The sequence below is a fragment of the Apostichopus japonicus genome, chromosome 7, assembly GCF_037975245.1.
Source record: "Apostichopus japonicus isolate 1M-3 chromosome 7, ASM3797524v1, whole genome shotgun sequence".
Lineage (NCBI taxonomy): Eukaryota > Metazoa > Echinodermata > Holothuroidea > Aspidochirotida > Stichopodidae > Apostichopus > Apostichopus japonicus.
The window spans coordinates 21,668,371-21,695,095 of record NC_092567.1 but is presented as its reverse complement, the minus strand read 5'-3'; the positions used below and the strand labels follow the sequence as shown (position 1 = coordinate 21,695,095).

The following is a 26,725-nucleotide window of genomic DNA, read 5'->3' as shown; positions in this document are numbered from 1 at the left end:
GTATGTGTGTATGTGGGGGGGGGGTGGGATGTTACACGTGAAAGTGGTGCATTCCGAGGCACATTAAGGCTATAATATAATAAGATCCACACCCAACTTGGTGGATATAACTGCATTTATTTGATGTGTGGGTTTTAGAAAGGGGAGATGGTAACCCACATCCCTTGCATCTGCGCCTGATGCTGGAACATATGTGGACATAAATTCAATTCGAAGTCTACAATAATTCGATTGATTGCCCCAATAAACTCCTAGCCTATCAGAATTCACTTTATATGTCCGTATAACGTATGTGGATATTACCATAGGGTGGTGTTAGAATGTATACATACGCCCTATCAGCATTGAAGGCAGTTATTTTACGACACCGAGCAGCGTCATATGCATGTGGTAGGAACTGAAAAGCTTATAACTTATCCCGGCTCATGTATTTGAATTGTTTTGACAATTTGATATACCATTTCAGATTAACAAAACTTTGGATTTCTCCTGGATGAAAAGCCCACCTTACTTTAGCCAGCCAGGACAAGAACTCACAACCTCCAGTACACTATGTTTTATTGCTTTTAAAGCCGCCATCTTGCACGAGGATCACTAAATATTGCATGTTGTTACATCAGAAGAAACAGACAAGATTTTTTTATAAAATGTCTACATCACACGACATGAAAATAAAGAAAGCCAAAATTAAAAATAAAAACAAAACACAACACAACAATGGAACTATATTCTACCCATAAGTTTATTGTATTGTGTGTAAGGGCAAGTTCTGTCAAGCGTGTACAAAGGAAAAGCATCAATTAAAACATAGTTTGATATACCAAACAATAATGAGGTTGCTTTAATAGGCACTCATTGTAAACTATTTTATAAACAAAGTTCTCTGTAGCAATTAATTGCCGAGTTGTCATTTATATGAAATATTGCTGGAGTAGTACACATAATAGCATTTTTAACAATTTTTTTTAAATATCAAAACGGTAAAAATACTTCAAAAGGGTTCATTTTCTAAGAAATGATAGATAAAAGTGGTAACACTAAGACAGACTAAGTTGTGCCATTGTTTGAAAATCATGTCTTAACACCATCGGTTTAATCAGCACTCGCCTTTCATTCATGTTGTTGGAAAAGTAGGCCATTGGTGGTGGCAAAACGGCAGCACTCAAATCTGCTAAAACTTCTAAAAAGTCGCATGAATGTACACAGTGCTCGGTGCTACGGCCTTTCATCATTGCCAGAAGTGGCCAACTCACAGGCACCTTAGTTGCGAGGCCTTCCAGCTTAGACCTATAAGACATCTTTTTCTATACCAACATAGTACAGATGCTATATATCAGGCTTACTTTCTGTTGTAATACTAAATGACTGTATGTATTTTGTAGCAGCTAACAAGCATATTAAGATTTTCATAACATATCTCACGGATCATCAAAGTCTTTGCTAAGCCGGTTCCATTTTGAAATCATGATTTTGGCGTGCAAGCGTGGAAGAGGTATTACTTATACTAATACTGACACTTTTTGTGATGAAAGGCAACAGTGAGAAGACTGTAAGAAACGACAAAGTCATTGTACAACTCAGCTAGTATGTAAAACTCATATCAACCTATATTCAAGCACTTCTGCAAAGATTACTCTTTAACTATTACCAATCTATATCATGCAAATAAATGCCACATTCAACTTCATGACTTTTTTGTTCTTGTTGATATCTTGTTTATCAACACACATCTGCAGTCACTGTAAAGATGGGCAGGTCTCCCTCACATCACCTTTCAAAGGATTTTCACTGCAATTGATTCTTCATTCTAACACTGTTCTCATATACAAGATATCAAAGAATCCTTTTTAACAGAATGCTACAATGCTAAAACTAGATGTGAATAATTGGTTTTAGGTTTTAAACTTTATGATAATGCATATTAACTAGCCACTAACATCAAATTTATTCCAGTTGTGAAGGTAACATGTGTATTGCAATTCACGCTGTTACATTTAAAATACTTGATAAACATACTGTATTTTATGATGAATGATATTACTATAAGATAGATAATAAGGCACTGAAATATATCGAAACTTTAGTAAAAAATAAAGTCAATCCAAAAGAAATGTTGACATCAACTTCAACTCAACATATTTTACAATTTGGGACTTGAAATTTATTTTGAAACTAATCTAAGCTAAATTTGTTGTATAGTACTATTCATATAAAACCATTGTTGGAGTTGCATTGGAGATTGCTTACCTCTGAAAAACCACTGCACCAGTATTTAATTGTACGATATGCTACTATCACATGATTTTCTTGACCACTTATATAAAATCAATTTTCTGGAAAGAATCAGTGATTAGATGACACAAAGGGCTAAAACTTTCTAAATTACTAATTTTATTAGTTTTTTTTTGTTTTTTGCTTTTTTGTGATAATTTATATAACTTTTTATTGCAAGTATGGATGGAAGTTACAGGAAGATGCAAATGGTATCAAACCTTAAAGAATATTATAGCTGTATCAATTAACCAATTGATTATTGATCTAGTTCAGATCCTACGAGTCTTATGCCTCTTGAATCATTGAAACATTGCTTGAAGCTTCAAGATGACTAACTTCCACAACTCACGTGGCCATCCCAACCGGTGCAGTCTCCACAAAGGAATCACTATCGACTCACATGTTTCATTTTGATAACCAAGAAGAGTCAAATTATTTTTCAACATAAAGAGCTTGCAGTTGTAAACACAAAACTAAAGCTAAATTATAAAGTTGTCATCGAGGTATAAAATCATTGTGACTTTTAACACAGAGTATAGTAATGTTATCTGTAAGCTTAGGCTATCAATTATTGTATTGAATAACATGGTAGGCAAGAGCCAGATCTACTGAATTGAAAATGCATTAAAGCTGGTATGTCATATTTTCTATCATAGAAATATAATATATAATTGTATACTGTGTCTCCGCTACAATAGAATAACACCGAATTGTTCATAATTTCATCTGTCAAGAATTGACATTGGAAAATAAATTACTTCCTAAGAAGAAAATTTAACACATTACTGGAGAAAAAGTTGATAGATAGTTACAATCTACAAAGAAACTATGTACAGTGCCCCAACTTTCTTGAGTTATGGAAGACTAAATGATAAAGCAGCATGGGAGGTAGTGGACTTGTGGTACAACAAAACTATTCAAACTTTGTACACGGAGTAAAGCTATTGGATATGCACATTAATGCGTAAAAGCAGTAAAAATTTCAAAAAATGACTGGGAGTCCATCATTAAGTCAATGCTTAGAGAAGTATCTAGACATTTAAGTTAGCTTAAGAGCACCTGCACCTTGTCCAAATCCAACACCGTGGGCACCATACTCCTTAGCATAACAAGCTGTAAAGAGAAAAAAATGATATATAAAAATTGTATCAGTGAATGTCCACTATATTCAGACATACTGTAAACAATGTTCATGCACAGTACAGTTGATTTTGGTAGCTTTAATGTTTGCTTATTGACTTAGAAAGAGCTAAACGCACACATGGCCACATGCCATTTAAAGTGAACAATTTAAGTTTGGAACAAACCCATACAAATTGAATTTGTAAAATTGTTCACACAAAACAGGAACAGCGCAAAGCATATACATGAAAAGATAAAAACACAAAGAACAAAACATCAAAAGCACATAAATAAAGGCTTTTTGAGCGATGCATTTTTCTTTAAATAAAAAAAGACCATGCTTATAAAAATATCTTGTCATTAGCTTAGGAACTGTGTCAAATGAGGAAAGCTGCAGCAGCTGCAAAGTTCCCTGCAGGAGGGCTCACTTCAAAATCAAACAATTTGAGAATATCTTGGCACTCCAGCTGTGTCTATTGTGTGAAACTGCAGTGCCAATGTTGTGAAACTGCAGAGCAAAAAAGATAATATGTACTATGCAGCCTGGCTGCAGGATGCTGCAGCCCCCTCAGCATCCTCTTTTGGCACAGTGCCTAGCAAGATGATAAAATACATTATAAATTTTCACAACAAGATGAAAAACATTTTAAACACTTGAAAGATGTACATCACTTCAGTTTATAACTTGCGATAGTCACAAGAATAATGAAATCTCGAGTCAGTTAATACAGTAGAATGCTCTACTTAGCTCAAAGACAGAAAAAAAATCTTACACAACAAGGATTTCTTTATAATCTGCATCTTTTAAGAGTTCTTTTAAAATCCTACAGTTAGAGCAGTAGGATTATGACATGTACACATTGCCCTTACATGTTCTCATATTTCTAATCGCCGATAATTTACCAAATATATAAACTTGAAAGATTTGAAAGTAGATTCGATAAGCAGCAGAGATAATCTTTGCAGAGTGTCACTTAGCCATCTGGTTACTCTAATTCAAGCACAGAACTTAGACAAATTGTCAAATTGAGCAAAACTAAAAAATTGCTCACCTAACATTGTGATTGATATTTTCTCTTTTATTTCACATTTTTTGATTGAATCCTAAAACACAACTTAATGTAGATTGACATTACAATATTTACTGGAGAAAAAGAAAGAAAAAAAAATTAAAAAGGAGAAAAAATAGGAGAAAAAAAAAGGATACTTAAATACTTCCAATCTATTATTGTTCTCTTCAACAGTTTTAAGTATCAGCCTAGAATTTTATCAACGACAAAAAAAAAGAAAAATGTTGTAGAAAACAAGACAATTAGCATGAAATGGCAGAGTGAGTGGACAAAGCTGTACATAAATTTACGTGAGCATGCAAATAAATATGATGAAAAAGGCAGTAACCGAGTGATTCTTATGAAGATAATGACTTTGAAAACTTGATGAATTCTAGGTACAAATGAGATGCTGCAAAAATATAGTTTACAGAACAGTGATCAAGTATTTTTTTTAATATGATCATGTGAAGTGTTGCCATAGCAACACTGGAATGTGCTGTAATAACCATGGAAATTATGTGATTTTTCTTTTAAGCATGTTTACATTTGGGGCCAATACCGATGAACTTTAAGTAAATAAGCTGCTGCATATATAACAAAAATGAACTTTTATATGATGGCATTTTTACTTTTCGATTTCTTAACAGAAAAGCCTGATGTTACTTTTCAATTTATTTACAGAAAAACCTTTATGTTATCATTCAGATTGCTAATGACGGTATCTTTATGTGCCAATCTACTAGAACTTCATATTTATGAAGTTTTGTATAAATCTATACTGTAACATGTTTTAAAACAAAACTATCAACAACAAAACAGACTTGGACAATAAAACTGATAATAACAACCTCAAAAAATTCAACAACAACTAAACCATCAATGACAATAACAACAACAAACCCAACAACAAGAAAACCAGCAACAACAAGACAACCAGCAACAAAAACAAAACCAGCAAGGACGACAGCAAAACCTCCAGCAACGATAAAACTGACATCAAAAACATCAACAAAGTCATCAACGAGAATAACAAAGTCAACACAAAGACAACAACATCAAAGATAGATCTGCTGATTTTACAATTCGAAATACTGCTATAATGCATCTCATTAACATGCATCATAAATTAAACCAGATTATAAATGAAATTAAACATCAAAACAACAACAACAAAGAAACCCCCCCAAACAGAATACCAAATTGGCTGGCCTAACCTACAAGAATAAGAAATGATATCCTGGATAGAAAACTGAACATAAAATTGGTACATGGATTTCAATATTTGTTCATGTATCAATATATTCAGAAATAAAACTACTTTCAACAGTTTTTCCAGCCAGGCATGTATTCCTGGTGTTTTTCAAATCGTGTTATCTTTTCGATATTCTGTGAACTGAAAAGATTGCAAGTATTCAACAAGAAATTTCTCTGTCAAATTTGAGAAATTTCTTAGCAATCTTGGTTTTCCCTTTGTTTTACCATTTTTTCTTTACATGATAATTCATTTAAGTTTTGAATGCTTTGTGTATATATACAGCATCTTATACTATTTTTTGTCTTCCCTTTGTGTTTCTTTATTTTTCCAGGAGTGTTTTAATTTGTTTAGCCCTGATCCTTCCTTGAGCACTTCCTTTCAGAACAATCTTGTTTTTGTTTTAAATAATTACCAGATTAACCATAAATGTATTTATATAGTATATGTGGTCTAATTAATAATTACAACAACGTTAAAACAACATGGAAATAACTTGAAGGCTACATGTCAGCGGCCCATAAACTTTCAGTTCTATGACCTCAGATTCTCCATGAGGACTGACTCACCACATTCCAACAGAACCCCTCCCTACTTACGAATAGAAGCTTAATGACGCATGAAAGCTAGTTACTGGCTGTGAGGCACCCAATCACAGACTTTGTGTTACATATTAATTCTCATTCACAGCTTTCAATTGATGTTTGTGGAATTTGAAATACACTATAATTAAGTACAAAATACAAAGAGACATACAAAATATATTTTTAGAAATGTTCACTTGGAAGATTGTTTGTAAACTATTTTACTTTGTCAATTATTCACAATTGTCTATTCTACTTTGGGCCCTTATCCAGGGCTCATCTAACTTGGAGGTAAATCCGTACCTGAACACAGACAGATCACAACATACTCTACCATATTTAAACCTACTGTAAACCTGCAATAAGCTAAAACCATGTGACCAAGGGGAAGCACTTAAAGTATTAACACATATATCCCAACATTTATTTACTCTGGTGGGGTGTAGCTGTCCGAGTCATAACCGAGGCATTGTCACAGCAGGATGAAATGTGAGAATCATCTATTACAGACAGACAAACATATTTCCTGTAATTTCTTTTTCATTGATCACTGTTGCTAAATACTAGAATGAAAAAGTTGTAACAGGGTGTGAGGATACTGAAATGGGACACCACACTTTACTTTCTGTCAATTGTGACAATAGAGTTCAGAAGTCTCATCTATGTACAGTTTAGCATGATTGATTCTCTAAAATGATGATTAATTTTAATATGATTAATAGCATGATTGATTTTAATATGATTAATAGCATGATTGATTTTCTACCTCTCTTAACTGGATTTTGAGCAGTAACTATGAAGCTATAAGTTACCTTCAATCAAGAATTTTTCATACCAACTTCTTTATTTGTAACCACAACCTAATAATGTATGCAAACTATGAAAATTGCGCGTAACCTATAAGAAGGAAATATCATCCAGTCTGCATTTACATGTCCAAAAAGCTGCAAAAATAGAGAGATGTTATTTCTGTGATCTCGAAAAAATGAGCATTTATTTCAAGGGGAAAGTGGACACCACCATCTTGCAGCTATTCCTGAGCAATGCACAGCTGCACATTCCTTTAACTTTCATTCAGAAGTAAAAAGAGCTGCTGCAAGTTTTGTAAAAATCGTCAATTTCAAATGCAAGAACATTTGCCTTTTTTACTCTCACAACCCATGGAACGACGACATGCATTTCTGAAATGGAGCACGTCTGATTGATACGAATGATATTAACAGCTGATACAGAGAAGAGCTCAGGGTATGCTCTGAAAGGGCAAGCAGTTCAGTCCATGTGATGCACTTTCAAACACAGTATCACCATGGTAACAAGACTGATGAATATGCATATCATTGTGATGAAGACAAATGTAATATCAAGCAAACATGTAGTGAGATTATAATCATGTGAAATGTCAAGGGGTGATAACACAATCAAGGTTCACACAGCTATAATGATACTAAAACTAGAATGCAAATATGCATTGTGGTTTCGATGATGTAACATGAGCAGTCTTCTTCATGAATCTGACTTAATGCATAGTGAGGGTGTAACTGTTTACAAGTGTTTTACGTTATTTGACCTCTGATGACCCCAAATGACCAATCAAGGTTCACACAGCTATAATGATACTAAAAAAGAAAAGAATTTGTTTGATCTTTGTCTGTACTGATAAATGAATGTCAAGGAATTCACTGATGTCCATTCATGCTCTAGGCAAGTTTCTTGTTAACCCTATTTTGTACAATCACGAATATGAAATATTGCACTTCCTCCACTATACTATGACAAACAACTGCAAAATGATTATGTGGGTATCTGAATATATAAGATGGGTAAAATGGCACAATTTTGAATGTCAAAATACCCTAGCAACAAAGTGCTTCAGGAAGGTTTCGGGGGTTTACTTGCTAGCTTTAATAATGTGAGTAACATCTCATGTTGAGTTGCATTACACAATATTGTGTATTACATAAACTATGCATTACATAACTGTATGTAATTGAACTGCCTTATAAAATTTACAATAGTCGTCACTTTATTGTTGTGTTTGAGGCGTAAAGAGGTAAAATACTAAGGAAGATAATTGTAAACTGTTCAGTCTTTGAATAAAATTCCAGTCTCTCTTCCCCCAGGGTAGAATTCACCCTTTTCCCTATACCTCATTCATCTAAGCATGACATTTATAAGTGATGAACATATCTCAATATGGCAGGCAATGAATTTCTATTTGCAGCTACAGCCAGCAAAGCACACATCAAACCAAGACAAAAGACATTTTTTCTGAGTGAATTTTTTATCTCAAACACAGATAGCAGGCACGTGGTAAAGGAACAAAGAGAGCGTAGCAGGTACAAAGGGGGAGGGTTAACTCACAAGTGGAGTAAACAGCTATCCTTACTCAAGCATTAAAAAGAGTTGCAGAAGCAAATGCAGGGCATTTATTCAACAGTCGACAAAGATCCAGCGCCCTGACCATAACCAACTCCTTTGATACCAAAACCTCGAGCATAACAAGCTGCAGAGAATAGGGAGAGAAGGAACAATAGATTGAACAGAGAAACACAGCCCAGTGATGAAGATGATGATGATGATTCATACAGCGGCATTGTCTAAGGGAATCCTGGTCCAATTATCCCCCTCTCCCCCCCTCCCCCATGCTATACTATTGTATCTCACCCTACCACACTAATTACTCCAAATTGTGGCTTCCTGTCCAGGTTAAAGAAACGATCCATCCACCCTTGGCTCCAGGGGCACTGAGACACAGGTTGGACCCAAAGAACAATGATATCACCAGGCCCCCCCCCCCCACCTTTATTAAGTGCATTATGAAATGAAAAACCACAAGTCCACATCCTTCCAAATTGAACCTCTCTCATCAGACCAGACTCTTAAACTCTGTTGGTGATATGTCATTCTCCCCCCTCCCCCCCCCCAAATATCACTCCATTGTGGACATGTTATTTGCTTCTGGACACATAACAAGGACTGAATAATTGATTCCTACATTATCAATTTTCTCGGTAATTGTTTTTTCTCCAGATTTCGTTATCACAGTTCAGAGAATTTGACCTTTGACATTGCCACTGAATCATAATGATGTGTGTTTAAACTGCAGAGCCAGCTTGAACTCTCAAATTCAGTGAGGAAGCGGTTGTAAAAAGGGAGGGAGACACATTCACGAGGGATGTTTGGACATCCAACTCAAAATGCTATTGAAATGGTAAGATCGTCAGACTGAATCCAAAACTTTGTTCATGCTAAAACTTTCTTAAAATCTCTTCAAAAATCCTCTAAGAAGTAATCATGGACATTGAAGATTGTGGAATTACAACAAAAATTAAATGCCTCATCAAGTCAAAAAATGCTCAATAAATAGCAGTCAAATAGGCTTGGGAAACAACCTTTTAGAAGATAGGAAATCATTTTATTTTAGCACATGTGTGCAATGATTTGGTCTACTCTGAACTTATTCCAGATGTAAATTGCCACATAATAACTACCTGGTAAGGAGGTATACCCCAATGGTTAACCCATAATGCTCTCAGTGTGAAGATTGTTGTCATGGAGAACAGCCTTATGAGAAGTCTGTAAGAATAATCACTTTGTTTTCCTGGTTTAAGTGGCGAGTGATCCAGTTAAGTTCTTTCCCGGCTAAGTTCAACAGGATGTAACCTAATATGAGTCACTAAAAGTATACACTTAGTTTTTTTTCTGTTCACTTCGACATCACCAACATCACAAGCGCATAAATATATTATATATCAGAGGAAGGCACAGTTCCCTGCCCCGAGGGTCCTGTAGCTGCTGGTTCCTATTAATAACCAATTTCCACTTCCATCCAATTCACTACAGTTACTCAGTAACATACTCTGTAGAGTGTTGAACTCTGTGAACATTTCTTATTGTTCTGAAAGTGGCAATTAATCAGACTTTGTAACAATTCACTTTAATTTTAGGGTCAAGTCAAATCAATCATTCGAGGAGTCATTCCAGTCATTTCATTTTTTGAAATCTAGTGGAACAAGTCATCAGTTGTTAAAACCAGTCCTTTAGCTTGACTGTAGCCTCAACAGTTTAATTCCAATATCAACTTCAGCCCTGATTCTAATATGCAAAATAGGTTAGGCTAGATTCTTTCACTAAGAATGTGTGGTAGGTTATCTTAAGGTTGAATCTTCATGTATGTGTGTGACAAGACATGGAAGTGTTAGGTAATATCAATTCATTTTCTAATTTAGTTATAAAGATGTCAAAATTGACAGAAGAAGAGAGCTAAAATATGTACACAATTTTTTTCAGTATTGAGTAAATATTGTAGAACATGACTCAAAGGTAATGCTAGATACATATATGTCAGCATCAGAAGGCAAATTACAGACACGCAAACACACAGACGGACAGCTGTTTGATGTTCCAGGAACCATCAAGTGAAGTAACATGAAGCTTCATTCAAAGGATTCAGAAATTACGTTATCTATGCCTGGAGAATGAATATACTTCAAATATTTCACATTACATTACATATTTAAAGTAAAGAACATGAGAGCAATCATTTGCTATCAAAATAGGTTAGAAAAGCTGAAAGTAAACCATAAATTGTGAGTTGGTAAAAGAAACCAAAAAGGTACCAAGAAAAAGAAAAGAAAAAAAAAACAAGGTAGGAAACGATAATAAAATGGGGCGAGTTAAATGGAGAGATAGAAATCTGCGAAATACAGAAGAAAAAACATAACTACAGAGGGGCAAAAGTGCCAAAGTTAATGACAGTTGTGAACAGGTATTGAGAAATGCTTTATTTCACAAACAGATTAGTTCTAAAAGAGACGAGAAATATCGCTGCACCTGTCCGTGTCAAGAAAAACATGAAAAAAAATCTTCGCATAGAAAGTGCGGTAACGAATTAATCCTTCCCAGACTGATGATATGTAGAAGACGGCAAAGTATATTTGAAACGGCAATACATATATATTTATACATATATATACATATATATGTATATATATATATATATATATATATATATTTATACATATATATATTTATACATATATATATTTATACATATATATATATATATATATATATACATATATATATATATATATATACATATATATATATATATATATATACATATATATGAAGTAAATGTGTTTGGCTGTGTGAATGTTTACATAGGTACATACCAATGTGAAAATGTAATGCAAAGTGTATGGACATATGCAAGCTGTGCGTAACATATGGGTGACATGTATGGAGGGAAACAAAATGTGGAATGACAATACTTACCATACATGGTTTGGATATAAACTTTACGACTATTTAAAACCATCAGTCTGTTTTTGGATTAATTTCCTGGCGTACTGTACTCCCAAGGCTCTAAGGTACTGTGTCAAAATTAGAATTGCTGAGGGGGCTGTATATATTTTGTGCTGTGCAGTTTCAAACAATAAAGCACTGTTGGTCTGTTGAGATGATCTCTACTGCATTACTACTGATTCAGCTTTGCTGCAGGGGAGTTTGCAGCTGCTGCAGCTTTTCTTTATCACACGGTGCTTAAATCACTGAATTTGTAGGCAAACAAACATCTACCTTATATCCCGTTTTCAATAAAATATGACACTGTTTATGATCCAGTCCATGATGTCCTATGTCATGACTAAGATTATATTCTCAACCCTGTCAATGGAGATTTACATACGGTGAACTAGCTCATCCACTCCCAAGGAATTTTATTCTCTGATTGTACAATGTTTCAGGTTTGTTGGACTGAGGATTCAGGAATGACACATTCCAAAGATTTGGAATGTTAGAATATAAACAACATGGCTATGCTACATTCCAATTAACATACCAAGTCCCACATGCTCAAGGTCGACATTTATGCCTGCAAAAACATCGATGAAAAACCTGACAACAGCCATCCTCTAAAGTTTTTAAACTTCGCATCAGGTAATGCGAAACACTTGAGTTCAATTTATTGAATTTAATCTGAAGATATCCCACAAATGACTTTTAATAATAAAGAAATTTTTTTAAAGCAATCAGTCAGCAAGATTGGGAAATAATTTTTTCTGGTTACTCATCACTATACAATAGTGCAAAGATGTTTAGCATTTATTGTACACAGGAACCTTAAAGTATCTTATAAGAGACAAAAGGTTCGGCGCCTTCAAAACTACAATCACAAAATTTGAACACTAAATTATTCCATGAATATCTTATGTTATTACAACCTCCTTTTAGGATCAAGTTCTGTAAGCTACTTACATCCCACAGCAACATAAATTTATTAATTTATCTAGACAAGATTCATTTAGATTAATGAAGTAAAAGGTGTGATTACTCCATTTTTATGTTAAAATGGTTTCTTTTAGTCAGAGTGTCAAAAATAAAGCTGCAGCAGCTGCAAGATTCCTTGCAGCAAAGCTGAATCAATATATATCAAAGAAGGGAGAACATCTCAGCAAGCCAGCAGTGTCCATTGTGTGAAACTGCACAGCACAAGAGATTACATCCTACTTTTGCACATTGCCTTAATTAATTTTGATCAGGTTTAAAATGATATTTGGGCTTTACTATCCCATTTTCCATGCAGGATTGCAAACTCAGAAACGTGATTTTTTTTTTGGTCTTTTAGAAAATTGTTTGAAGTGAAGCTTGGGATTTTATTATCAAATGTCACCAAAAAAAAAAATTGAGCTCAAATAGCTCCTTATAAGGAGTTTGTTGTTTTTGAGATGCAAAGTTTGACAACAATTTTGACATGTCCCAATGTCGTTTCTTGTATTGATCATACTAATGTTAAGAGGTGTCTGCCAGTGCGCCAGGAATGTTAAACATCGCGACTCAACATCATTAATAACTTGTTCAGAAGCTTGCACTTGGTGAATCCAAAAACAAAAAAAATCTTGAAGGGATTCTTAGCGTGATAAATTGAAATCTTATTTCGAGCGACAAACCGGTAGGATATGGTAAACGTTTGAGCAAATATGAGTGATCCTTTTAAAGAAAAAAATGAATGATGGACACAAGATCTGATAATTACCACTATGTTAGGTACTTGCATGCACAAACACACACACAGCAAACTTGGTTAGTGTTTGCTATTGCATCTGCAGGGTGCCGGCCCCCATGCCATAGCCATAGCCTTTCGGTCCAAATTTCTTGCGGTGACATGCTGAAACAAGGAATGTGAGTACACACAAAAGAGAAGGTTACAATTCGTTCTGAAAGTTGCTTTTGTATGATGGTTTACACTACTCGAGAAGAATTCAGAGAAAAGTACACAAAACAGGTGGCAGCAGTCATGTGGAATATCTTAAAAAGAAATAGTTGCTTTCATTAGACAGGTACGCATCTGAGATATCGATTGAGATACACGACTTCTACTGTCTCGGATGAATCGTTATACGTAATTTTCTCATCGGGCAGTCGGTGATGCCAAGCTGGGGTGGGTACGATCGTCTAATATATTATTAACGAATAAAATTTCTTTGGGACCCCAAAGTCCTTTGGCTTGAGAACCAAATGAATTCATCTGCACATTGCTCAATCTGGGTATAGTTAGATTTTGGTTCTCTACGTCCCTTTGCTCCCTCTGACCCACCTAGAAAATTTATCGAGAAGCTCAGCTCTACATGGAAGTAACTGGAGTAAATTATGAATAGCCTTAGATAGGGAGAGTTGGATTGGGTCAGAGGCAATTATTTAATACCTTTCTCAATAGATTGTTCAAATTCACTCATTTTGATCAAAACATGGAAACAGATCAAACAAGTTCTTCTTTCGTCCAAGTCTCGACTAGCGGATCATCCTGGTACCAGTTAATTGAAATTAATGATCATTAAGGAATTCAGTCCATGATCCTATATGCACAGTATTTGCAATAATCACATCAAGATCTTTCAAAGTATTATAACAAATCTGGTTTTAATATTTAATCCAAAAACTCAAATTCTTTAAAGAACTTGTTTCTAGAGTATAACAAAATAATGATACCAAAAATGGGATATACATATATATATATATATATATATATACTACTAAGTGTAGAATTATTTTTGTCTTGCAATCGATAACAATTTTGCCTGCCACAAGATGACACACTTAAAACCATGATTCCTTGTGTCTGTTGACTCTGTTACTTATTTAAATAAGTTCATCACATCGCTGTAGTTTACCGACACGAAGCGATCTAAAGTCTCCTACTTTCAGAGCTTACACTATGAAGCGACGGAACACGAAAGAAGCCCAAATAAAAGGGGATAAAAGGCATGATTGTTTGTATGTATTCACAGCCAAATAAACCACCAACCTTTACAGAAGATTTCTCCCTCCTTGTCACAGAGTGTGGTTGAGTCTAGCCTCTTATTACAATAAGCACAGGTGAAACACTTGTTATGCCAAGACTGTCAAGAAGAAAAGAACAGATCAACCTTCACTCCCTGTCCTTTATAGGAAAAATTTTCTTGGATGTAAAAAGCCCCGTCCTCTCCCGCCAACCCACCCCGTCCTCTCCCGCCAACCCACCCCGTCCTCTCCCGCCAACCCAAAAACTATTTAAACTACTGATGGTGATACAATATGATATGCAGGTTGTTTGATGTAGGTAAATTAACAACCGCTGTAAATGTAAACCTTGGTCTCTGAGAGATATATGTGTACAGTAATATCTACCCATCAGCTTTGGGATATAAAGAGCTGCACTACTAATGAGTTCTGCACCTCTCTTTATCCCTTTTCAATCTTCTGGGTACAATTCCACATATTTGTAATTCTGTGGCAATGAGAGCCAGGTCAAGCCAAGAGGAAAATATTTCACAGGCCCCCTTTATTTGAAGTCTTCCATTTTAATTCCAGAATATGATGAAAAGATTATATTGTATCTCATATTTCCAAGGCTCCCCTCATTGACCTGGTGCCCCTGGCTGCAGCCCCACCACCCTTCCCCCCCCCACCTTCTTTTCTGGTTTGGTGTTTCTGATGATCTGTAATTAACCTTACCTCGCCAGCTCCTTTCTGCGCTTCTGCAGGGTATACAGTACCGTTGCACCTTGGACACCATGGGCCAGCTCCTGTGCGTTCACCTGTATTTAGGTTAGCAGAGTGGTAAGCCCCTGCCGTAGCTGGTGCACTCCTGTCAACAACAACAAATTTAGAAGAAACTTATCGTTGAATGATAACACACCATCATTTAAGGAGACCTGTTGTCTTTGCAATATATTTTTCCTGCCAAAATGAAAATTTTTGCATCTGAGAATAAATGTATAGATATAGACAAATATATATAGATAGAGAGATAAAGACAGATAGAAGAAAAAAATCAGCAACCGTGATACCAGACTGGGACAATATATTGTAAATATATTTATTTTTAAAAGAGCAAAGCACTTGAGATAACTGTAATGTTATGTTATTGAATATGCATAAGATATACGTGTGCAAATGATGCACTGCTTTTGTAGAATCTGCACCTGGTTGTTATTGAGCTGTGCATTTGCATATTGGTATATAAGTTAAAGCATGTCGTCTGCTCGTCCTGGTTCACACTGTCTCTACATCATGTCAACACGTAGTCTTGGACATGTCGTCCCATATCTCTCCTGTATGGTATGACTATGTTACGCAATAAGATATAACAAGATGTTAATACTCAACGTCGACTGTGTTCTACTTGATTGCTCAAAGAACTCATATATTTAAAACAAAGAAACATGACAATAACCTACTTGAGAGATGGATCAGCAGACATGCCCTGACGTTCTCCTTCATCCATGCAGAGAGATCCAGCGCCTTGTCCAAAGCCGTATCCCTTGATGCCAAACTTACGGCCGTGGCATTTCTTGCAGTACAACTCGGCTTCGTGGGGGTTCACATTATTGGAATCCAAGCCAGTGTTGCAAGCAACTGTTGTTCAATATAAGGGTAGAGGAGAGAGCATTGTGGTCAATTGGTTAAGGCAGTGGACTACTGGACTTGTGATCTAAGGATTGCAGGTTCAAGTCCTGGCCAGATCATTACGTTGTGTCCATGGGCAAGGCACTTTAACTTCATTGCCTCTCTTCATCCAGGTGTATAAATGGGGACCTGTGACATAGATCTGCCAGTTGGGCACTGTTTTAATCATAGCTGCTGCCTTGTTTAGGGATTGTCTCTTTTTGACAGGTTGTCTTTGACCAGGGTCATGTTGTTATGTGCCTTGAGCATCGTTGTCAGTGGATATGCATGCACTTTATAAATCCTCAATATTATTATTATTATTATTAAAAGGATAGAGGAAAAAAAGGAGTTGAACACAAATGGTGCAAAGAAAATGATTTTGGATCATTTCGTAGATGTCTAAGGGCGAGTAACCAATGATGCCTACAGTCGGTAATTCTAAGTGTTCTCAAATGTCCTGACTTAAAAAAGGAACCAAATTTCATAAATGACCGTTGCCCAGCACCCATGAAACAATCAATAAAGTGGTCCAGTGTATATATACCAACTGTTGAAAATGAAATATTATTTTAAACCATCTGTGAATAGCCAGCTCTGGAGTTCATTATGGAATACCTACAGTATGCTCAACAATGACTACCATCATGACTGGATATGACCCCTAAGTGACCTTTAACCTTTACATCAAGCCCACACAAATTATAAACTACTCCAGGAACATGATAAAGCTACGCCAAAGAAATAACCACTTTGTTTGTGAAGGAAAGAAAAGGCAGATAATTTTACATAACATACCAAACATGACTCCTGGGTCATGTTTGATTGCAAAATTCCTCAAACTCCGAAATGACTCAAACGGCAAGAAGAACTGTGACAGAACTGTGACATCCATTCAGTCCAGATAGTTAGACATTTATTAAGAATTTTATCAAACTGCACTAGTTTGAATCAAGAGCTGGAGAGGATAAATTAAAAAACCAAGACGTAGTGATTGCAATTGATGAAATCAAAGAACGAAAAACAATTTAGTTCAGAGCTGATTTAAGGGGACATTAGTTCAACAGTCTACTAAACTGGAAAGACTTAATGTGTAATCACTTACAGCATCTGAAACACTTCTTGTGGTAACTGTACTTGTTGGACTTCAGTTCCTCGGCAGGGTAGACATAATCATTGCACTTTGGACATCTAGGAGCCATCTTATAGATCTGAGAAAAAGTGGCAAATAATTAGTATCTTGGGGAAACATACATATTTACAGTCCCCTAGATCACAGAAATACTCTGTACAATTTTGGCCTCAAACTGTTACCTCAGATTAGCAGAAGGGCCGGGCGCGGGCTCTAATTAAGCTGGGGAAAATATGCATGTCACAGTTAGTATTTTCCTAGGGTTAGACACCAATAGAGGCTCCTTTAAAACCCTACACGTGTAATGATCTGAGATGAACACTGATATTTTTTAAGACTTCCCATTTTAATGAGTGTTCAGAGAATTACAAGACTGGTGTGTTGTACCTGTCCGACTCCCTGTGTCACCCTATAACGTCCCCATTCGATGGAAAAGATTGCACCTCACAATTTTTCGAATAATTTTTTACATAATGAGGGAGAAGAGGACACATCATTTATCACCTCTGCAGTGCAGCAATGGCAAATGTTTTTTGTCGTTGAAAGAACAGACCCATCTCTGCTTTCCCATTCACAAACCAGAAATTTACACTAAATCCATAGAAGACTCCACACAACAAAATCTAACAGCAGCAATTTTGAAGAGATCAAAAGGATCTGTGGATCCTGGTGGCATTTTCTGCCAGAAATTAATAGTTTCGGGGGCGGAGACCCTATCGGTTACACCACACCTATACATCTACCTCGGTGCAAAAACTGTGAAGCAAGTATGTGATGCACACATTTCCTACAAGTGATTTGCTTGATCTTACAAATTGTTTGATTTTATCAAAGCAAAATGCAAGCTTCTTATCACTGATTATAAATTAGAGCTGGTAACCTTTATATAATATGCCAAATTGCCTGTATTTCAAATAAAATGGAAATGTTTTTACACCTAGGATCAGCTGATGCTGTGTTAGTATCAGTGACTCAGTGCTTGTTATACTAACAAAAACACAACAGCACATGCGGAAGTAAATCAATACTGTGTCTGCACTAAGTAAATACAATAATATTTGTATTAGACTGACAATATGCGACATAGGCAGTGTAGGCTATAGTTAGTAATGTAACTGGGCCATCAGACTGCGTATTACATAAAATCAGTGTGTCATGTGTTATAATCATTTGACGTTATATAGATCGTGTACCGTTTGCCCCCCCCCTCCCCCCCCCCCCCAACCACCACAAAATGGGTTAAGTATCTACTTCGAATAGGCCTACAGTAGGCCTAAAGCGTTATCACTAAGTAGCTTGTTCTTTCAAAGTTAGATGCTGCCGGAAGCCAATACGCTACTTCCAGTGGAAAGACATCCTATCATTGATATCGGCAAGATTTTAGCGATAACAATGACATATAGTACGGCATAATTATATCTATGCATATTTATCACACAATAGCCTAGGCATATATGTTGAAACTAGAACTAATGAGAAACATCTCGACATTTCGACTCGGAAACTAAGCTGAGCTTACTTATATTAATCTGAATAAACGACGGCCTACAGGAAGTTATAATCATATAACAATATATACAAAAGTATTACTGAAAAGGCATAGGAACAAAATTATTACCGTAATGAATGAATTCCAACAGAAAACACGTTGATCACAATGCCTTTCAACTCGTTGTGTGAAGAAATTCACTGCTCGCAGAGATTCTCACCAGTGAAAATGCCTGACATTCCTGATGGGAACAACTCCGCTTCTTTAGGATATGAAGTCACTTTTGCACACAGAACGCAAATGTTTTACACTGCAAACAAGTACAGCACAATCCTATTTTGGATAGGCGAACAGAAACCGGGAATACAATGTCATCCACAAAGTGGTAACAATTATTAGCTGTAATTTTAACATATGAACCACTAAAACGGTTACGTTATATGCTACTGTCATTAATAAAAATCATTATTCTTAAGGTTTTGATTCAAAAGAAAACCCTTGTGTATAAAACAACCCACTATTATCATCTCCTGTATTGCGTCAGCATTTCCCGGGGTTAAAATTTAACTGCTGACAGTGCTTATGATATTGAGGCTACTAGCATAAATATGTACCAAGACAGGGGAGTAATCCTATAATACACATAACCAACGAGCTGCTTGCAACTACACGTCACATAAGCAACGTAGTCCAACAATTCACTGTTTCAGAGGTTGTAAAAAGGTTGAGCTCCAATTAAACTTGATATTTATCTTATATTTTGTTTTAATAATAAACTGCAGAAGAGGTAGACATGAGAGGGACAAACTAAGAATAAAGTAGAGGTTGCGCTGTCGGTATAGAAGGGTATCTCCGTATCTGATTTGCGACCGTGACTCGGAGGCCGGTGTGGCAGTATGTTTCGTCTCCCTGTAGTTGGTTCATTTTGTTGTCACAATATTGCAATCGAATACAAAATAACAAAGTGAACGAGCTTTGGAGGAGCTCACAGAAATCTGTACAAAGCCTGTAAACGAAGGCTATCCATTATATAAACGAATTAGGTAAAGTATATAATTATTAAACCAAAACAACACAAAACAGAGCAAGGGGAATATATGAACACAAACACAAAAGGTGTGTACCTTAGATGGAAACATTAAATCACATAATACATATTTAATCATTATCCAGCCCCCAAATAAGCATGTTAGTCGTCCCTTAAGTTATAGACACAATCTACGTAGGCCTATTTTCAATAATAATGACGAATGGTCATATTATAAGAGAAATAGTGTCTTACATATATACATGTTGTAATGATCCCATTATATAAGTTATTTGAAGAATCTTCTGACCTCCCAGAGGCCACGTTTGCCCTGATTGTTTACTTATTTCTCACACTAAAAGCATTCAATGATGACAGTGTAAACAGTTACGACTTGTTGCAGTGCTCTTTAGTCCTGTTTGAATTGATGTCGTTAGTGATCAGGCGCCTTAAATTTACTACAAATAGTAAATTATTATCGCAAACTACGACCTGTCGGATGCAGAAAGGGGAAATCCCATCATGGGAATAGTGACCAGGCAGAAAATCATGCAAACAAAGGGGAAGGCCTAGGGTTACTTGAAAGTCTAGTTTGTTATTTGTAAAAGAAGCAAAGTGAAGCCTAAGACTATGAGATAGCTCCCTCACGAATGTTTTTTCCTTCTTTCCGGAGCTGCTGTGGTATGGTGGAGCATGGAGCTATAAACAGATAGCTCCATGGGTGGAGGGAGGGTTGCGTGTTGGGAGGTAGGCCACGGGGTCATTGCTTCTTACCACGTCCACACGCACGATTGTGCTTATAACTACTTTAAATTTTTTGATTGGGGTTGAAAGGGGCCCGAGCTCTGTACAACCACACCGATATATATATATATATATATATATATATATATATATATATATATATATATATATATATATATATATATATATATATATATAATATATATATATATATATAATATATATATATATATATATATATATATATATATATATATTTAAAGCCCAGCTGCATAATCTTTTATATCGCCCTCGATATTGTTTCAATCGTCCAAAGACTGTTTCATTGGTGTATATTCAGTCTAACAGTTTGGCGCAAAATACATCAATGGCAAACGAGTTCTCGGCTCAAAAATTAGTACAGGTGGATGGCTCTAATTCAAATTTTATATTCAGGACATCGGCATTTTAAAGAGTCATTTGGAAAAAACGCCATTGGTTGTTTCATGGATGATCAGTTTCCAAGATTGTGAAATATAAACGAGTAAGCACTCAGTGTTTAAGCAAATAATTCATTGGGCGCCAACGGAGCAAAAGAATTAAAAGCCATAAAAAATATCGATATTTTCACTGCGTAGAGAGTGACTCAAGTTGCAGCGCACAGCTTACAAGGAATTATTCTGTCTTTTTGTCATACAACTTCGCGATCTTTAGAATATTTCGGGTAAGTGGATTTCATGTTTTTGTTTTTTGTCATTCTTGTGGACGTTGCCTCGTACAGTTGTTTGGTTAGAAGTGGGTATAAAGATGAGGGCCAGGGGTATCGGGGGGGCGGTATAAGATTGAGCTCATGTTGTGACTTAAAAGCGAAAATGTTTAACTGTAGGAGGGAGGCATTTATAATAGAAACCGTGAAATCGCTGAGATAATGATGTGCGTTGATAGGTTTTACGTATAGGCTATAAATTTAGTATGCAGTCTTGCACTTTTGTATGGTTAGTAGTGGGAATGGAGAGGAGAAGATCAGGGGCCTGGGGAATAGTATAAGATTGGGCTCATGTTGTGACTTGAAAGCGAAAATGTTTAACTGTATGGAGGGATTAATAATAGAAACTCTGAATTCACTTTGATAATAATTGCGTTGATAAGGTACCGTATTACGTTATAGACTAAATATTTGGTATTCATGTGAGAACGCTATCATCGTTTTTAGATTGAACTTTTTTTTCCAAACTCAAGAGACTTTTCTTGATCAGTAAAGGAAGATAAATATCCATGAAATCATTATCAACTAAGCAAAGCAGACGCTGTTGCACGGTGGGGTGGAGGTGAGGGTGGGAGTGACGATGTTTTCACCTCTCATTTTGCCACTTTCAAAAAGGCAGTTTGTATACACAACCTGGCATTTATAGAGCTTATTACGCCATTAATTAATATTCTAAATTCTAACAAGGTAATCTTTGATGTCGTATCGGCAAAAGTTCTTCAAATGCTTTATTTTTGCTATTATGGTATTTATAATAATTAATACTTGAGACCTGATACATTTGGAAAACTTACTTAGCTGTCAAGGTTCTCATGTATTTAGAATTATTATTAAGATACTTTCTTGTAGAGATAGTATCTTCCTCTGTGAATAAGTGACTTAAATATTATTAAGAAATCAAGAAAAAAAGAAAGTAAGAAACAAACAAACAAGAAACAAAAAAGAAACAAAGAAAGACGAACAATTTCAACTGAATTGCGCTGATGACATCATTCACTCTGTTTTTGCCAGACGCATTCACAAAAGATACCATCGTATTTGTGAAAATTCATATCTTCGTCATATCAAATGCTATGAGGACGTGATATTGACCTATCGGTGCATAAAATTTGTATAATTTTTATAAAAGCAATAAACTTCCCCAATTAGAATATCCCTTTAAGGTCGATTGTATCTAATTGTGTATTGATCATGATTATAATAAATGATAATTAGGGTTGATACAGCTTTACAACTTTACAAAATTGTGATGGCGTAAAACCTAAATGAATGCCTAAACAAACAACCAATTCGGAAGAGGAATAGAACATACCGCCCTGAACTGGGTATTCCGTCTGCACCCCCCGCCCCCCCCCCCCAAGCAGTGCCGGATAATATAATAGACCTAAGCAGATCGGTGACCTATAGCTCCCAAAGGTGAAGGGCCCAAGGTCAAGGGGCGATATTAACACGTGACATACCTTTTGTTTTATTTCCATCATGTTGAGTTTGCCTCGGGGTTGCTAAGGGTGGTGGGCCGGGGGGGGGGGGTGTAAAATCTGGTGCCTTAAGGCTTTCGAGCGTGTTAATGTAACACAACCCTCAACCGAACTGAATAGATGAGTGAAACATACTATCTTGAAGCAGTCTAGTAAGGTACCAGTTATTCAGTTATGACATAATGGTTATTTGAAGACATATAAAGATATAGTATCAAGGGCGTAGGAACCGGGGGGCTCCCCCCCCCCCCCGCTCCGCAAGTCAGAAAACCCCCTTTTCATTTGGAGCACCAAATTGCATCTAAGGCCAGGTGAAAATGAAAAATTATTTACAAAATAGAGTGGGATGTTGAAGTGTGCTATATTGCACCAAATTGCATCTGAGGCCACCTGGAAATGCAGAAAAAAATCCACACCCCCTCCCCTTAGACCCCTCTCCCAGACCGGCCATCATTCTTCAGCCCCCCCCCCCCCCCATTCATAAGTACATTCCTACGCCACTGTATAGTATTGAAAATATAAACGGTTACCAAGTAAAGGCTATAGTTCAAGGTAGCTTTTTCATTTTAGTAGCTATTTTTATTTTTAATCACTTGGCGAAATCAAACTCCAGGGGTTACAGAGAAGAAGGTCACAATTAATTCGACTTAGAATAACCTTCAACTATTGTTTTCTTACCAAAATGATCGTAAATGTAATCGTAGATTGACTCGTTAGGCCGTTCGATTATTAAAACAGAAATCGTCGCATGTGCCTATAGTTATTGCTTAATAACAAGTATTAATTATGCAAATCCGATAACAGAAACATGGCAGTGTCTTTACCTTTTACTTTGTCTTCATTATTTTGTTCAAAGCATGAATATATGCCAGCCACTGATATGTTATTTAGATGAGATTTTATGATCGAATATACCATCAAATATTAATAAATAATAAATAAATAAAAAAGCTACTTTGTGTCTGGGAATCCCTAAATATTTAAAACAATCCCCTTCGAGCAAAGCTTCTTAATTCCTTGTATTAAAAGTAGTACGTTTAGATGTTGGATTTGGACAAAAACAGGTTTTAAAAAAGTGTATATGTGCATGAATCGTATGGCAATTCCGATTTCACTTGCATAACAGTGTCTTTTTCTTTTAACTTTTCAACACTCTCAGAGCTACGTTTTTTGTAATATTTCTCAGAAAAACATGTTAGATTTTGTACAGAGATATATCTAAGACTTCAGATCATAACAATATTGAATTAAAACATTAAAATGTCTTCTGGAAAGAACACGACAGCAACGAGAACACTTGTCACTCGAACTACACAAAAATGACATGGAAAAATATAAATATTGTCAGTTCAACTTTGCCTTCTCTAAAAGAAGGTGCAACTGCCAAGTTCATATATATATGTTACATAACTCACATCTCATAGTATAAAGCCAGGCAACATACATGACAGCCAAGTCAAAGGTAAAAAATAATTATAATCCATCCATCCATCCATCCATCCATCCATCCATCCATCCATCCATCCATCCATCCATCCATCCATCCATCCATCCATCCATCCATCCATCCATCCATCCATCCATCCATCCATCCATCCATCCATCCATCCATCCATCCATCCATCCATCCATCCATCCATCCATCCATCCATCCATCCATCCATCCATCCATCCATCCATCCATCCATCCATCCATCCATCCATCCATCCATCCATCCATCCATCCATCCATCCATCCATCCATCCATCCATCCATCCATCCATCCATCCATCCATCCATCCATCCATCCATCCATCCATCCATCCATCCATCCATCCATCCATCCATCCATCCATCCATCCATCCACCCATCCACCCACCCACCCATCCATCCATCCATCCACCCATCCATCCATCCATCCATCCACCCATCCATCCATCCATCCATCCAACCATCCATCCAACCATCCATCCATGTAGTTTGATAATTGAAGAAATGGGGGGGGGTGCATTCTATACAATTTGTCCAAATCTATAGAGTATAGTGCTCAAAATAATGTTACAATTGATTAGCAACATGTTTATTCATGATAAAACTGATTAGCAACATGTTTTTTGAAGAATACTTTTTCTATATAACAGCTATAGCTTGAGGTTCAATGTTCGGAAACTCAGTTAGCATGTTATGAGAAGTGATCATTGATAATCACCATATATTATCATTGATAGCATTTATCCACAAGCACGTCTGTCTACATTTGCGATACTCCCACGAACGTTCGTAAGTTTTTCTCTCTCTCTCTAAATTTAATTCAATCTATATTTTCACTACACTAAAGTCAATACAACATGTTTGGTATACACGATTAAACGGTGAGTATCAACATGATGGGCATAAAAAGAGAAAAACACCAAAACAAAACAGAATGTTGTTTATCGAGATACTGACTACGTCAAAGCTTAATTTGATCACGTTCAGAGCGAGTCTTCCGTGGATGAAAATTTCCGGTCGGACTGTGCAACCTAAATATCATCCAAGCTATCACGAACGTCAATCTTAGGCCTACGGAAGATGTAGGGTCGAGTGCCCAACATTTGCATCAATTGCCTCGTATAGATATTTTGTTGAACGACAATGTTATTGTGACGGTACTCATCAGGCATGACGAGAGGGAGGGGCGGGTCGTATGTACAGCCCAAGGGGCCCTAGAGTCAATTAGGGGTACTGAGGATATCTGTAAGAAATGATTAATTTATTCTCATTTTCATAACACAAAGAGGGGGTCCGGGTAATTGTCTCTGGCTACAGCCACGGGCTGGGTAAAAAAGAGGGCCGGGGAGATATGGAAGAAAGAATATATATATATCAATATATATGTTGATACTAGATGAGACTAGTGGAACACTAGTAGTTGTTACTCGGAGTTTCACGCGTTATAGCGATCTTCAGACAACTCTGCGCCAAGATAGACGCCAACCTACTCTATATCAATATATATATATATATATATATATATATATATATATATATATATATATATATATATATATATGGGCCTATATATATATATATATATAGGCCTATATATATATATATATATATATATATATATATATATATATATATATATATATATATATCATTTTTATTTTTATTTTTTATATCATGGTAATAACATATATGCTTACGATGAGTATTTTGTGTAAATATACCGTCATAGCTATATGAAAAAGTTGGCATAGTGACGAATACTATTACACACACAAGAACGTGCAAGGAGTCCCGTTATATCCTCTCTCCTTCCCCACCCACCTCTCACACACATATATACGAGCGCACATACAAACATACACCTTATGCTATACTCTCCTATAACTTAATTAAATCGAACTTCATCATTGTGCTCAATGTAAGTTACAGATGCTCTGTTTTTAATGTTTTCAGATTTTTATCATTTACATGGATTTATAATCAGAATTACCAAATCATTGTTTAAGGCATATATAGCCTAACAAACATAGATCTCTCTATGTGATTATACGTTTCGTGGCCTGAATGTCCGTAGGTCATTAGTACAACCTTGAAACGTGTCTGTGTGTATGGACGATGAGCAAAAAAGATATTTAAAGTACGGTAATAATGATATTTCTAAAATGTTTGAATACTGCCGTTTCCAACACTACCCTAAGTGTCTAATTAAGGCTTGCTGGGAAACCGGGTTGAGTGATGGGGATTATGTAGGTGTGAAACTTTGTCTAAATGTTTGGTAGCAACTTCGCCGCCACTTTGGGTATAACACCCTTAAAGGTCATTAATATTGCCTCTCAGATGTGTGCTAGAAAGTTGTGTAATGGTTACTTATGCTGAAAACTGTTGAACTTCAGTACGCATTTAACTGCTAAATTCAAATCATCC

At 36.0% G+C, this 26,725-nt stretch overlaps 2 protein-coding genes across 6 annotated transcripts in view; one reads left to right on the top strand and one right to left on the bottom strand.

Moving 5' to 3' along the window:
* Nucleotides 1-970: 970 nt before the first annotated feature.
* On the bottom strand, nt 971-19,138 carry LOC139969733 (cysteine and glycine-rich protein 1-like). Of its 5 annotated transcripts, none has more exons than XR_011793794.1 (7): nt 18,965-19,138; nt 17,320-17,425; nt 16,007-16,184; nt 15,282-15,414; nt 14,593-14,686; nt 13,324-13,455; nt 971-3,387 (listed from the first exon to the last, which is right to left on the bottom strand). XR_011793794.1 is itself a non-coding variant. In XM_071974942.1 (7 exons), the coding sequence occupies exons 2-6, from the start codon at nt 17,414-17,416 to the stop codon at nt 8,711-8,713; spliced, it is 579 nt and encodes a 192-aa protein (XP_071831043.1). In that variant the 5' UTR covers nt 17,417-17,425; nt 18,965-19,138; the 3' UTR covers nt 971-3,387; nt 8,671-8,710. The 5 variants fall into 5 exon arrangements, 2 of the variants coding, with proteins under 2 accessions (XP_071831043.1, XP_071831044.1); XR_011793793.1 differs by lacking the exon at nt 13,324-13,455 and adding an exon at nt 8,646-8,787; XM_071974942.1 differs by lacking the exon at nt 13,324-13,455 and adding an exon at nt 8,671-8,787.
* Nucleotides 19,139-20,976: 1,838 nt separating this feature from the next.
* The window catches only part of LOC139969730 (tumor protein p53-inducible protein 11-like), a 120,366-nt gene continuing 114,617 nt past the window's right edge, over nt 20,977-26,725 (top strand). The window contains exon 1 of the mRNA XM_071974935.1: nt 20,977-21,309. The gene's annotated coding sequence lies outside the window, so the exon portion shown is untranslated. The remainder of the gene's footprint in view (nt 21,310-26,725) is intronic.

Excerpts from the sequence above, each read along its gene's own strand:
- LOC139969733 (XM_071974942.1), bottom strand. The coding sequence starts at position 17,416 with ATGGCTCCTAGATGTCCAAAGTGCAATGATTATGTCTACCCTGCCGAG. Across the intron at positions 15,415-16,006 it reads TCTGCTGATCCATCTCTCAA|GAGTGCACCAGCTACGGCAG; the intron begins GTAGGTTATTGT and ends TGTTGTTGACAG. Across the intron at positions 14,687-15,281 it reads CGCAGAAAGGAGCTGGCGAG|TCTTGGCATAACAAGTGTTT; the intron begins GTAAGGTTAATT and ends TCTTCTTGACAG.